We start from the raw sequence: 14,702 nt of genomic DNA, 5'->3' as shown, positions 1-14,702 counted from the left end.
CAAGTCTTTCCAAGCGCACCCTGAGAGGGTCACTTTCAGTATTAGGCAGGCGGGCTTTTGGTGATTAAGAACCGCCCCTGGGAGGGACTTGTTTGCATAATAGGAGGTGGCCGGGAAGTGGGTGTTGTGTTTTGTGCGGGCCGGGCGGCTGTGGATGCGTTTCTCGAAACCGGAGATTGCGTGGTGGCTGTACGGTCGTTCTCCAGTTGGAGCGAATGCCTTTTTATTCAGGAATCTAAGTAAGCGCGCGAGTGATTCTCGTAGCGGGGCATCATCATCCTATGAGTGTTTATGTATAAGGAATTTTTTAGTCGGGCTTATTCCTGAATCAGCGCGCGTCGAATTGCAATATCAGTTGTTTTTACTGGTAATGGGGTGTTTCACCTTCCTTCCCCCACCAAATCTGTCTGACTGTATTTCGCATGCCTCTTAGGGCGGTGTACCTGATGTGGTGGTTAGGGTGTCAAGATTAGGATCTGGGAGACACAGGTTCTTTCTTCCATGGAAGCTTGTTAGGTGCCCTTAAGCCAAGTCAGCGCTTTCAGCCTGACCTACTTTACAGGGTTGGTATGAGGCTAAGATGGAAAAGGGGGGAGAGCGTTATAAGCTAGTTTGGGTCCCCGTTGGGGAGAAAAGTGAGGTCTACATGGTGAATACGTTTTATTCTTAGAACAGCTCTGTCAGTTCAGCTGCTTGGGAATAGAGTGGCTGGTGCAAAATCACCCAGTACGTTTTGTCACTGGGTGTGGGTTTGAACCCGATTCTCCCAGGTCCTACTCTGGGTTTTGTTAATGGTGTCTTCTGTGTTTCTCAGAGTCCTTTTACAAATGGTTGTCTCTGTCTTTGCTGCTTAGGGAAGGGGCTGTGGCTTGGTAGTCCCGAAGGACGCCTGTCTTGCCTCAGCCAGGGCCTTCTCTGTCCTGGCCCCAGCCTGGTGGAACCTGCTCCCTATTGAGACCAGGGCCCTGCGGGATCTTCTTCAGTTCTGCAGGGCATGCAGGACAGAGCTGTTCTGCCAGGCCTTTGGTTGAGGCAAGGGGCACCCATATGTAGCCTCCCTGAGGTTGCTGTCACCCATCTGTCACCCACCTATTTACTGGCCTTTAACTCATTGCACCATTGGGCCAGAACTTTATAGCCAACTGATGCGGTTTCAAGCTGTACCCATTGTTTTATTTGTTATAATGTTTCAATGGTGTTTTAAACTGAAATTGTATTTATTATAACGATGTTAACCCGCCCTGAACCTGCCCGCGGGATGGGTGGGATATAAATGCAAATAACAAATAATTTTAAAAAATAGTAGAGTATCTGCTTTGCATTTAGGTGCTTGTTTTCCAGTCTGCTGGAGTAAAATCCCTCCCCCCATTATGTCTAGATCTGCCAGTACCTTCAATAAATGTGTAGAGAGAAGAAAGGATTTCAGAAGTAGCATAAATATAGCATTTCCATAGCACATGTCGAGAGTTTGGAATAATTCTTGGGCATTATTACAGTATTCCATGCAGCATCCGGGTAAGGTATACAGTGCACATGTGTTAAGTGGCGTCAAGTCACTTATGACATATGGTTGCCTAGTGAATTAATGGTCTCCAAAACATCCTATAGTTAACAGTCTTGTGCAGGTCTTGCAAACTGAGGGACATGGTTTCCTTGATAGAATCAATCCACCCCATGTTGGCTCTTTCTCTTTTCTAGCTGCCTTCAACTTTTCCGGGCATTATTGTCTTTTCTTGTGAGTCTTTTTTATCATAACGTGATGACCAAAGTATGATAGCCACAGTTTAGTCATTTTAGCTTCTAGTGAGTGTTGTTTGCCTTTTTGGCAGTCCATAGCATCCACATTTCAAGCTAGCACAATATTATTCCTATATTGTAGATAGGAGGCTGAATTTGAGTGGGCTTACCTAGGACTCCTGTCTCTAGTTCCAGCTCCTGCCAGCCTAGCAGTTCGAAAGCAAGAAATTGCACGTAGATAAATAGGTACCACTTCAGTGGGAAGGTAACAGCGTTCTGTGCGCCTTGGTGTTTAGTCATGCTGGCCACATGACCACGGAAATGTCTTCAGACAGCGCTGGCTCTTCGGCTTTGAAATGGAGATGAGCATCGCAACCCTAGAGTCAGATTCGACTGGCTTTTGAGCAAGGGAACCTTTACCTTTACCTAGGATTATCTAGTGATTGCGGTAAGAGTTGAGAACCGGAGACTGTAGTTTCTAGCACTGTACTTGCTTGGCCTTCTTCTGTGCTTTCAAGAGCATCTTGCTCTAGAGGTGAAGCTGTTCATATTATTAACAGTTAATACATATGGAGAAGTCTGCTGTTAAGAGCACAGGAGCTGGGACTAAGTAAAAAATGGGCACTCTTAATTATATCAGATTGTGTCTCTCTGTCACTGTAGTAGGCTGGTCCTTGCAATGGTGGGAGATGCTTCATCTGCTCTGATGTGCTGGGTAAAGACAGTGGTTCTCTGCTCAGTAAGAAACCTGGCAACAGTAGAGTGTCCTACCAAGCCCCCAGGAAAGGTACCTTGTTTTTTGTGTGTGTGTGTTTCCAGGTCCTCTCCTTCCTTGCGATGCCTGAGCCACAATCTTCAGCTCTCTTGGCTGCGTTTGGGGGGAAAGGTGTTCTTCCATGGAGCCGATGATGTCACAGATTCCTGTGAAAAAAAAGCGTCATCCCCAGCCTGAGACTACTCTGCCAGCCAACCCTGCAGGTCATGTTTGTTTCCCAGGTGTGGTGCTCTGTTTGGTGGAGAAGAGAATGGGTGCCAGCCGTAAGGCCTTCCTCACTGCTCTGGCCCGCCGCAAGGGATTCTGCGTGGAGGGTGCCAATAGGTAAAAAGCAGCTAGGCCAAGTCAGAGAAGGTGGCAGATCTGGTATCAATGAATAAATTAAGGCATTAATATTAATGTTGCTATTTATTTATTTGGGTCGCAAGAGGGCATTTTGCCAGACAGCTCTTGAGGGCTTTCTTGGTTGAGCCATGAAATCTCAGGTGATGCTTTAAAAAAAATGGGGCTTGTTTACGAACACAAGTAGAACTTTGCTGGATCAGGCCATGGATTTGTTTAGGGTGTGTTCAGATGGCGTGCTGGGAGCAGTTTAAATTGCTCCATTCCCGATGCAGTTTTCTTAAAACCGGAGAATCGCGATCACACTCACCTTCCTTGTTCCGGATCGCTGCGCAGCCACATCGCTTCCCGCCGTTCACATGCGAGAGTGTGCCTCTGTGGGTTTTTTCTTTCTTTCAGATTGAGCATGCGCACAGGAGGCCATCTGTTAAACTAAAATTTTCACGCGTGCGCAGAACAGCAATTTTCAAATTTCCCTTTAAACTTTAAATGAACACTTCCCTTCAAATTTTCACCTTGTAACTGGCTTCCGTGAGATCCCGAACTTGTCTAAACACTAAAACTAAGCACCATTAAAACTTTGCATTTAATAATTTAGGGGCGGAGCTCTGCCCATGCGCATACCGCTGAGGCAAAAAAAATGGCGGACAAAAAGTGGAAGCCTTGAGTTTCTGCTGCAGCTTTCCAGAGGGGAGGGGGTTGAGGCACCCGGAAGTGGCTTGACACCGCAGGAGCGATCAGACGTTGGAAACTGCGGCTCAAAACTGGAGAATCAGGAAAACACCACTTGGTAAGTGGTATCAAAATACTCCTGTTTAAAGGGGGTTTGATCCAGAAAGCCATGGCTGGGAACGGTGCACAGATGTTGGGCGTGTGAACGTGCACATAAAATCCGTTACTGAAGCATGCCAAAGCGGTTCAAACGGCGCATCTGAACGCACCCTTAGTGAAGCATCCTCTTTCTCACAGCAGAGAAGCAGATGCTTCTAGAGAGCCCCTCCCTCATTCTTTGTCATCAGCAACTACATTTGAGTTTGAAAGTGCTGTTTAGCAGTTGTGACTTATAGCTGCTAATAGACCTCTGTGAATTTGTATAATTCCCCTCTTAAAATCTTTGCAATCAGTGGCTCTCGCTGAGTTTTGTAGCAGTGTATTCCATAAGTTAATTGTGGTATTATCAGTTGTATTACCATTCTGACAGTTGTGTCCAGATTTGGCCCAAATTGGCTGTTGTCAAATCACATGACAACTTTTGCAATAGCAACCCTTACATTCTTCCATGTTTTTCTGTGGAACGAGGTTTATGACTCTGGCTGTGAAAACAGTAAAGGCAATAAATAAATAAATGTGTCCCAAATAGCTTCAGTCCAGATTCCAGGTCTCTTTCAAGGCTGCATAAATCAGCCATGGACTACAACTGGCAGGGCCCAGAGGGACTGTTTTCAGAGGAGTCCTGCTGTGAGGCAATGTGGAGTGCCTGCCTCAGATAAGTGGATTTCCCATGTCTTCTTCAAAGAGAAGGAAAGTGACTGTTAAGAGTAAGGTTGCCAACCTCCAGGTGGGGCCTGGACAGTGGCTCTCTAGATGACAGAGATCTGTTCCCCTGGGGAAAAAATGGCTGCTTTGGAGGGTGGACTCTTATCACATTGCATATTGCTGCGGTCCATCCCCTTCCCAGGCTCTACCCCCAAACTCTCCAGGAATTTCCCAACTCAGAGCAGGCAACCCTAGGTAAGAGCCATGGGGCACAGTCTGTTGGGGAGTTTTCTTCTGTAGGCCCTCTTGAATTTGACAAGAGTTACAACTCCCTGGGGGTGTTTCACACAAAGACCTCCTGATGGATTGTGCCCCCTGTTAATTGGGGGTGTGAAGGGCTGGATTGTTTAATTTAGTCTCTGGCACCAAAATGTCTTTGGCCACCTTAGTCTGAGTTCCACCTCTCTGAACGATGTTTACTGTACAGCACCAGGCTGGTTGGATTGAGCTGTGTCACTTGGGCTTGCAACTTGAGTCCTCCCTTCTTTACCTCCCTAGCGAGAGAGTGACTCATGTGGTATCAGAAGGCAACTCTGGCGACGAGGTGGTTGAGTGGATGAAGAGGAACGGGAGCCGCTCTGTGGGTGCTGCAGGAAGTGGCCCGGCCCTGCTTGATCTCAGCTGGTTCACAGAGAGCATGAGTGCTGGACAGCCTGTGGAGATCGAGCCCAGGCACTGTCTGGGGGTGAGTCAAGCTTATCTGTAGAAAGAGACACCTTGTAGATGTTTGGAATAGTCTCTGTTCTACTAGGGTGCATGTAGACTAATGAATATAGGCCTTGCTTTCCCCCCCCCATGTTTGTCCTGCCTCTTCTCCTGTTCCCAGATTAGCAATGTGACATGCGGGTGTTTAGCATGGGAAGCTTTTTTCTGGCATGGAGATAGAAGCTGCTGTGAAAGGATGGAAAGACAGCAGCCAGGCTTGCTGTGCTTTTATTTGGTGTTTGCATTCAGAGCAGCTGTTTCTTGTGTGATCTGCTATTGATGCTTGCACAGAGAAAGGGCCTCACTGCACTTCAAGCTCTGTTGGTCTTTGCATGCCCTTCTGACTTCCTCTAACCTGTCAGGGTGCAATGAAGAATGGAGTACAATCTTGTACGTCACCAATTGCCACAACAACCCTCAAAATGGCTTCAGAAAAATGGGGGTGGGGGCAATGCCTCTCTGAGAGTTTGCTTACCATGTTGTCGTGTAGACACTTTCCCAACTTCTGTTCCTCTTTTCTTTTTTCTTTTATCAGGAAGCTGTGGATATTACAGCAGAGGAGGCACACCTGAGTGTGACTCCACTAGTGTGACAGACAAAGTATTGGGAACTGGCTATTTGTTAAAAATAGTGAGAGTAGGTGGCCTGTTGTGGTCACCGGGACGTTTCTCTGCTTCCTTCTCTTCAGGTGACTGTCCATGCAGAAACACTTGAGGACAGATGTCAGGTGGCTGCTTATGCCTGCCAGCGCCGAACTCCGCTTGCTCACAAAAACCAGCTGCTCACGGTAATTTGATTAACCTGCTCCTTGTAACTGGAATGTATTGAGCCAGGGGAACTGAAACAGAGTGACAGGGGCAGAGGGCAGAGCCCACAGAAGACATATCGGTAGCAAAGATGAAAAAGCGAGGCGGTGCCCCATCTTTGATCCCTGTGACTATAGGGAATAAGCCATCCGGAAGCTTTCCTGTACCGGCTTCATTGAAATGAAGGGGAGTCGTGGAAGACTCCTGCTGTGCTGGTGGCTGAGTCGGAGCTGATTCAAACTTCGGGATGATGGATATGCAGCAGGGTCCCGGCAGGACTGTCTGCCTCCAGCATGTGCGTGTGGAGGGAGGATTTTGCATTTGAATCTGCCCCCAGTTCGGAAATAGCCTTGTCTCCTTTGCTGGCCCATCCCCTGTACTCTAAACACCTTCCAAGCATGCACAATTCTTTTTTAAAAACAGCAGATGAAGTACCAAACTACACAATGCATTTTTTTTTTTAATGAGCTTGGTCAGGGTTCCTTGATTCATGTCATGCTGGCAGGAGGAGTAGGCTCTGCCCCCACTGGCCAAATTTTCCTGAGCTAAAATGAGGAGCACGGTACTATGCCCTTTTTGGCCCTAAGTGCTGCTGCTGCTGCTGAACTCTTGTACGCAAGGCTTCTGTTACAGGCCCACGAGAAAAAGCAATGAAAAGGGGGAAAATGTGGCAACCCTAATCTGGTTCTCTCTTTCTGTGCAAAGCTAGTATGTCATGGAAGAGGATTTTATCCTAATTCCCCCCCCCCCCCCCTGTATTTGTTAGCTTTACACATGCAGGGAGATTCTGTTGTGAGGACTGGGGAATATATGGGTGCGTTCACACCTGCTGTTTCCTGTATGTAGACCTGAGGTGCTGTAGCTCTCTTCTGAGCATCTGAACCTGCTTTTGGCTGTAGCCAGTAGAGGGCATCTCCCAAAAGTTACCCTTGGGCAATTCTGCATCTAGCATTCACTCCACGTTTTCTCAACTGGGAGGAAAAAGTGCAGCTCAAAACTACATTCAAATACCTCTTGGCAACACCGTATGCAATGCTGTGCTGACTGCAAAGTCAGCCCTAAACGGCCATAAAACGACCATAAATCTATGCAGAAGGTACCATAAAACTCGATAATCAAATAAAGTCAAATTGGCATGGAGTGTGGAGGCTACCATAAAATCCAAAGATCATGCAATACAGAGGGGAATTTCTGTTCCAACGTGGGTTTCGTAAAACAATGGAGGGAAAAGCCAATGCATAATCAGCCCTTATTGTCCCTCCTTTGTCAGGAAGCTCTGGAAACAGTGGCTGAGGAGGCACTCTTCCGTGGCAGTGAAGGACGTGGCCTGGCTTTTTCCAGGGCTGCCTCAGTGCTCAAGTCCTTTCCTTGGACTGTCAGAAGTGTTAAAGACCTAAGTTCCCTTCCCGGCATTGGAGAACACTCCAGAAAAATTATCCAGGTAATTTTCTCCCTGAGGCTGCTTAGTCTCTCTCAGCACACTCTGCTTTCAACTTCCTCCTCTTTTTCTTCATACAAGGAGAAATTTCAGATTTTTTGCTCATCACAGTTATTAAAGGCAGTGAAGCCATGTCATGAAGAGTAGTTGTGTGTTGGTTTGAATTCAGACCATCTTCCAATCTGAGCTCAAATCTAAACTGAAATAACCTGAGTGTAAGGAAGAACAGCCTCTTCCATATATGACTCTCGATCTTCCATTCAGAGAGTTTCTGGCTTGCGTTGCATGGCTAGCTTAAAGGAATACCCCCAGTCTGGACAGGGACCCACGGCAACAGCAGTAAGTGATACTCGACAAAGTGGCAAGTTAGATGAAATCCTCGGCGTCTTCGTTTCTTTGCTCCCATTATAAAACTTCCTAATTTGAATAGTTTCTCAAAGCTACCTCCCACGGGAGCTCAGGGTGGAAGTGCCAGTCCGTAACTATAATTTAAAGATAAAAGCTGTTTAAAAAGTCAATAAAATAAGATAAGCAGGGAGCCTTATGGAACGCGTCTTACTCCTCCGCCGCCATCTTGGTCATCTGGATAAAGCGAAGCCAAATTTGTTTTAGGAGAACACAAGCATCTGGACTGGAGAACTAGCGCAAACTCAAGCTATCAGTATAATATCACATTCAGTAATACCTAGTATGAGCAAGCCCACTACAAGGAACCAAATATTCAAGAATCTCGAGAGGCCAAAGAAGTAGGCAAAGAGGGTAAAACAGAGAATAAGCAGAGGAGTGTGGGGAAGAGGTAGAAGATGGAGGTTAGTGAAGGATCACGTATGTTGAATGTGCTATGCGATTGAATGCTAGTAGGGGCCAACAAGCACTTCTCCTCCTAGTATTTTTTCCTGTTTTTTTAATTGTGTTTATGTGGCCGAGAGGTCCCAACTTCCATCATACAAGCCCCCCCTTTAATCTGAAACCCCTCAAGCAAGTTCTCAAGAAGTGTAGGTGCTTGTCAAGAGTTGCTCAGCTAGAAACTTTCCCCTCTTCCCCGATGCCAGACTGCTGCTAGAGAAGTAAGCGGGATGCTAGAAGTACTGGCAAGATCTTGCCACAGCTGTGGTCCCATGCTAGCCAATGCTCATCCTGTCACAAATAACGTTTTCACCCAGGTGTTGCCAGGCTGATAACCCCTCACTGGTGGCTTGAGGGGATGGAGGTGGTGCCGCTGTCCAGCATCTCATAGTCCTGTCCTGTGGCAGATGCAGTGTTGGTCCTTTTCTCCTCATGTCTGCAGTTGCAAAACATTTTAGCAGTTGTGTCAGGGGAGAGGGTTTTGGATAATAGCATTGTTTCTCTATAGGTGCCCTGATGCTGAGCTAGCCATCCCTGATTTAAGCAATCTCAGCCTGTTTGTGTCTCCTGAACAGGAGGTGCTGGAAGATGGCGCATCTGCAGAGGTGGAGAATGTAAGGCAGTCTGAGAGATACCAGACTATGAAGGTACAGTGGTGCTTGGATGGGGTGGTGTATGGCCTAGGTAGTTGTTGGCACTGAATGCCATGGAACGTAGACAAGTCTCCCGTCTCCCATACTTGCTTGGAACCTTGACTCCAGGGGAGGAGAGGTTTAGCCTGTGGTTTTGGGTATGGAATTCAACTTCCAGAGAGTCTTCTATCTCACTTTGAAGGGGGAGGGGGAACCAGGTTTCTAGACTCCGAGAGTTGTGCAGATATACTTTAAAGAGTGTGGGACAAATCTTGGTGAAATTTCCAGAGTCCAGAAGAGGAGAATCAGGGGTGAAAGTTTCTGTGCCTGCTGAACTCCTTCCCTCTCCCAATAGCTAGCAAAATCAGAATAAATTACGAAAATGTAGATAGGCCTATATGAGTGTGCTGAATTTGCATTACTTGTGTAAGTAATAAAATACCATTTTTGAGTACAAAATTTAAATTGTGCCAGAAATAATTCAGAGTAAATGCAGGCTTGCCTTGAACTGGGTGACCCCTGAAGCTATAGAGCTATAGCTAGAAGAGCCCTGGAAAGAAAATGAATTGTGCAAATTGAGGAGGCTGTCTCTTTACAAAATCCCTTCATTCCTCTGGCTGGCACTTGTGCCTACCCTTATTGCCCTCTGGTGGCTATCAGTATTTATAGATCTTTCATTGCACATGGCCCATGCATTTGTTTGTTGTGTCCTGCCATGCTTTATTATCAAATTCGTTTCACAAACTGTTGTTTCTCTAAGCTGTACCTTGGAAAAAGCACAGTAAGGCCCCAAAAGTCTGACCAGCACTGCAGCCAACATTAGCACTTATTGGATACTTTCCATGATGAGTAAACTCAGTTTTTCTTCCACCCCTTGATGCTGAGAGGAGTTTTACATGTATTTAATCTAGTATTAGTTTCAGTGCAATACTAAGAAGAGTTAATCAATGGGCTTAGGATTTAACTGTTAACTGGATGGATGCCTTTCAATAAAAGTGCTTACTTTAGAGTAACCTAAAATACCACGTAGTATATTTTTATAGGACCTACCAAAACAGCAGTAAACCATGCACAAGAGGGGAGGTGAAAATAAGATGACTACCACACACCCGTCAGCGATCAGCCTTTTTTTTTAACCTTTTTATTGAATTTCTACAGGTTTTATAAAGCAGAAACAGTGTTTACACAGGTATAATAACAAGAACATTAACACTAGCATAGACTATGAGAGGTGAATAACAACACTGCCTAACTTAAGAAGGAAAAAGAAAGAGAACAAGAAAAAACTCCAAAACTAATACCTACATGCGCCAATAGCAGTAGTTCCCAGAGCTTACAAAAGCATTACCTCAGTATTATGCAAGGCCCATTTTTCACAAATCATCTTATCCGCTTCTACCTTTTCGAAGAAAGGAAACCATTTGTCCATTGGGTCTAAGATAGCGATCAGCCTTTGAAGGGATCTGTATTTGCATTTGTCACTAGACAGATTTTATTAATTTTTGGTTCTTATGTTTTCAACTAGGGCCACGGTGGCTCAGAGGTTAAGATGCTGAGCTGCAGACCAGAAGGTCTGTAGTTCATCAGTTTGAGACCCTAGTGCTGTGTGATGGAGTGAGCTCCCCTCCCTGGGCCCAGCTCTTGCCAACCTAGCAGTTCAAAAGCAAGAAATTGCAAGTAGATAAATAGGTACCGCTTCAGTGGGAAGGTAACAGCATTCTATGCACCTCGGCGTTTAGCCATGCTGGCCATATGACCACGAAAACGTCTTTGGACAGCACTGGCTCTTCGGCTTGAAAACAAAAGATGAGTACCGCCCCCTAGAGTCGGATTCAACTAGCTTTCTAGCAAGGGAAACCTTTACCTTTACCTTATGTTTTCAGCTGGAAGCTGCCATTATTTACTTTGTCTTTGGAGAAGGTTAAAGCAACAGTGTGATACCAGCTCCACTCAGTACCACCTAATCAAAGCAGTACTTTCTATACAGGGTGTAGACCAGGATGACCACAAGTGGTGGTAAGCTGAAGTCATTCCCATTGCACCAGAGAATAATAGCCTGTGCATACTTACAAATGCCTTCACTTGTGTGCATTTTATAAACATCTGCGCTATAAAACAGTCATGCAATTTGCTTCTTAGTATTGGCCTGTGAAATAAGAATGGAATGTTCTGTATGATCATCACTTCTTTCACATTCAAGATTCTAGGATTTGTACTGCGTGTGTTCTCTTTCACATACACAGCAGTCACAGAGAATTTCTGTTTCTTCTAGCATTGCTACACTTTGTCCGCAGAAAAATGCCTAAAGGACAGGTACCACACTCTTACCAAGTAGCTTCTGTTGGATTGCATTCTTGGGTGCTTTCAGTTTTTGTGGAGTGACAGCAAGGCCTGTTAGACCAGGCTCCTACCCTGTGTGAACTAAGTGGGCACCTGGGGATATGCCCCAGAATCCTTTGCAGTGCAGGCAGGTTTTCTGGCAAATGAACACATGTACATGAACACACATGAAGCTGCTTTATACTGAATCAGACCCTTGGTCCACCAAAGTCAGTATTGTCTCCTCAAATGGGCAGCGGCTTTCCAGGATCTTGGGAACCGTGGGAAAACCACAGTGTGTGTTTTTTGGAACTACACAGCAGAAGGCTATAATAAATGGCTTGTACTCTGCAGAATTTCAAAAAGATCTTTGGTGTTGGGGTGAAAACTGCTGGCCGATGGTATCAGGAAGGACTAAGGACCATTAGTGACCTGCAGGCGCATCATGCAAAACTGAACAGTGCACAGCAAGTTGGTGAGTAATCCATGCAGAGTGCTGATGAACATGAATTACTGGGAGCGCATCCCTCCAGTACTGAAAGAACTGTCCTGGCTGGCTGTCCACCTCTGGGCACAACCCAAAGTAGTGGCATTGTCTTTAAGGCCCTCTGTGGTCTGGGTGCTTAAAAGGACCACCAACACCCATACGTGCTAGACGATATTCCCAACCTTTTTATTTTTTTATGTCCCTGCCTTTGGAAGACAAGTGGGTCTACCAGAGAAATGGCCTTTTTGGACGTGATACCTTGCTTATGTAATGCCCCCTTTCAACCATCCTAGTACCTGTTCCAGACACTGGATTAAATCATTTTTATTTACCCAGGTTTTTGATAGGGTTGGTTGGTGATTCTAGGTGGTGTGCGTTCGCTTTGTCTGTACCCCTTGGGTCATGACTCTTAAACTTCCATTTCTGTTTTGAACTGTTATTAGTTTACTTGCTGCTTTGTTTTGTACTTTTCCCTTTTGTGTTTGTGGCATTGTACTGTTGAACATCATAGTAGGTTTTCAGTGCCATCTTAAGCAGAATTATACCCTTTCAATGGGATTTAGAAGGATGTAACTCTCTTTAGGATGGTATTGGATTATTGATAGGTCTGATCTTTTTCTACTAGGTAGCTACTCTTAATGATGCCCCAGATTTGAGGAGGCCTTCTCACCTGGCTTGGTGGAAAGGTCCAGCCATTGTTATGTACTGCTTTGTGGGGCATTGGGGGAGTCTGTTCTGGTTGGCCACAAAGGCCTTCCAAGGGCTGTTGGGCAAAACTGGAGTAGATCTTGCCCCTGAGGCAAGAGGGGTGACATGATTGAGGTTTATAAGATTATGCATGGGAAAGAGCAGGTAGAGAAAGAGGTACTTATCTCCCTTTCTCACAATACAAGAACCCGTGGGCACTCCATGAAATTGCTGAGCGGTCGGGTTAGAACGGATAAAAGGAAGTACTTCTTCACCCAAAGAGTGATTAACACTTGGAATTCACTGCCACAGGAAGTGGTGGCAGCTACAAGCATGGACGGCTTCAAAAGGGAATTAGATAAGCATATGGAGCAGAGGTCCATCAGTGGCTATTAGCCACAAGGTATAGACAGGGACTCTGGGGCAAGTGATGCACTGTCATATTGGTGCTGGGGGGGGGTCAACAGTGGGAGGGCTTCTAATGTCCTGGCCCCACTGGGGGACCTCCTGATGGCCCTGGTATTTCTGGCCACTGTGGGATACAGAGTGTTGGACTGGATGGGCCTTTGGCCTGATCCCACATTGGCATCTCTTATGTTCTTATGTTCTTAACAGGAAGTGAGAGGCATCAGTACAGAACAGACAGAAATCTGGCTTCCTCTTATAATTGTTCTTTACTTCTGAAGTGCTGATCTCTCATCCTGGGTGTGATTTTGTTTCCCATCAGGACTCCTGCATTACAGAGACCTCAACAGCCCAGTGAAGCGCTCCGAGGCAGAAGCCATTGTTCAGGTGGTGCAAAAAGCAGTGGACCAGTTCCTGCCTGGAGCCTCTGTGATTCTGACAGGAGGGTTTAGAAGGTGAGCTGCTTTGTTTAACGGACTCTTGATATCTGGCTCCCAGAATGCACTAGTGTCTGCTTTTGTAATCCTCTGGAGCCCTTTCTCCTTCAGTAAGATGGAGGAATGATGTGACTTTCAGGAGACAAATGAAAATGAGTTTTCAAACCCATTTTGACTGTTATGTCTCCCAGCTAGCAACTCTGGGGATTATCCCGAGGAGGCGCTAGAGATCTTGTAGCATAGATGTGTTTTCTGACCCAATTCGCTTTGTGTAAGAAATAATCCTTAGTTTTGCTGTGAAACCCAGGGAGAATGGCAAGTACTGTGGGAACAGCAGGTTCCTGTAACGGGGTGCAAAGCAGCCGTGTGGCTTTCTGTTGCTGTCTTCGCACCCCAGGAGGTAGGATGGTGTGTATACAAAAACCATAATGTTACAATAGTGTTTGACTCAGTCCAGCACATTTTCCACCAAGAGAGCAAGAGAGGTGTGCTTGTTTTTCACATTAAATAGACAAAGGTTTGTCTATTTGAATAGGTTGGCAACCTATTCAAATTAACTCTAGCTTGGATTAAGCCCTGAACAAAGCCTGTGCCAGCAGCTGGTGCAAACAGCTGAACGATAGTCTGGAATTACTGGGGATGCTGGTGGAGTGAACATTGATGGAAGGAACGTTAACAGTTTGGGATGTGCAGATGACACCCTGTTATTGGCAGAAAACAGTGAAGACTTGAAACAACTACTGATGAAGATTAAAGCAGAAACAGACTATGAGTGGGCACCTGCTGAGGAATTATACAATTTTAAGGTTGATGATGAAGAAATTGAAATTGTGCAAGGTTTTCTATTCCTTGGTTCCATCATCAACCAGAAGGGAGACTGCACCCAAGAAATCAGAAGGAGATTGAGTCTGCGAAGGGCAGCCATGGAGGAGCTAGAAAATATTCTTAAGTGTAATGGTGTGTCACTGGCTACCCCAAGTATTCCCCATTGCTATATATGGGTATGAAAACTGGACAATGAAGAAAGTTGACAAAGAAAATAGATTCCTTTGTAATGTGGTGTTGGAGAGTTTTATGGATACTGTGGACTGCCAAAAAGAGAAATAAGTGGGTCAGTAGTTCAGCAGTTCAAGACCCGGGTGCCGCAAGACGGGGTGAGCTCCCATCTCTAGTTCCAGCTCCTGCCAACCTTGCAGTTCGAAAGCAAGAAATTGCAAGTAGATAAATAGGTACCACTTCGGTGGGAAGGTAACAGCGTTCCGTGCGCCTTGGTGTTTAGTCGTGCCGGCCACATGACCACGGAAACGTCTTCGGACAGCGCTGGCTCTTCGGCTTTGAAACGGAGATGAGCACCGCAACCCTAGAGTCGGATTCGACTGGCTTTCGAGCAAGGGAACCTTTACCTTTACCTAGACCAAGTCAAGGCTGAACTCTCCCTAGAAACTAAAAGGGCTAAACTGAGACTATCGTATTTTGGTCATGTTATGAGAAGACAAGAGTCACTTGGAAAAGACAATAATCCTGTGAAAAAGTGAAGGCAGCAGGGAAAG

At 45.9% G+C, this 14,702-nt stretch overlaps 1 protein-coding gene across 2 annotated transcripts in view; it reads left to right on the top strand.

The window, feature by feature from the left end:
- The first annotated feature begins 143 nt into the window (after window positions 1-143).
- POLM (polymerase (DNA directed), mu) overlaps window positions 144-14,702 on the top strand; it is a 19,593-nt gene continuing 5,034 nt past the window's right edge. For both annotated transcript variants that reach the window (XM_015408174.1, XM_015408173.1), the window contains exons 1-8: window positions 144-239; window positions 2,557-2,836; window positions 4,889-5,075; window positions 5,784-5,882; window positions 7,172-7,342; window positions 8,761-8,832; window positions 11,491-11,611; window positions 13,038-13,170. In XM_015408174.1, coding sequence (XP_015263660.1) covers window positions 2,634-2,836; window positions 4,889-5,075; window positions 5,784-5,882; window positions 7,172-7,342; window positions 8,761-8,832; window positions 11,491-11,611; window positions 13,038-13,170 — 986 coding nt within the window. In that variant the 5' untranslated portion in view covers window positions 144-239; window positions 2,557-2,633. The remainder of the gene's footprint in view (window positions 240-2,556; window positions 2,837-4,888; window positions 5,076-5,783; window positions 5,883-7,171; window positions 7,343-8,760; window positions 8,833-11,490; window positions 11,612-13,037; window positions 13,171-14,702) is intronic.

The sequence above is a fragment of the Gekko japonicus genome, unplaced genomic scaffold (genome assembly GCF_001447785.1).
Source record: "Gekko japonicus isolate JY-2015 unplaced genomic scaffold, Gekko_japonicus_V1.1 scaffold139, whole genome shotgun sequence".
NCBI classification, from domain to species: Eukaryota; Metazoa; Chordata; class Lepidosauria; order Squamata; family Gekkonidae; genus Gekko; species Gekko japonicus.
This window is presented reverse-complemented; position numbering and strand designations above follow the sequence as displayed.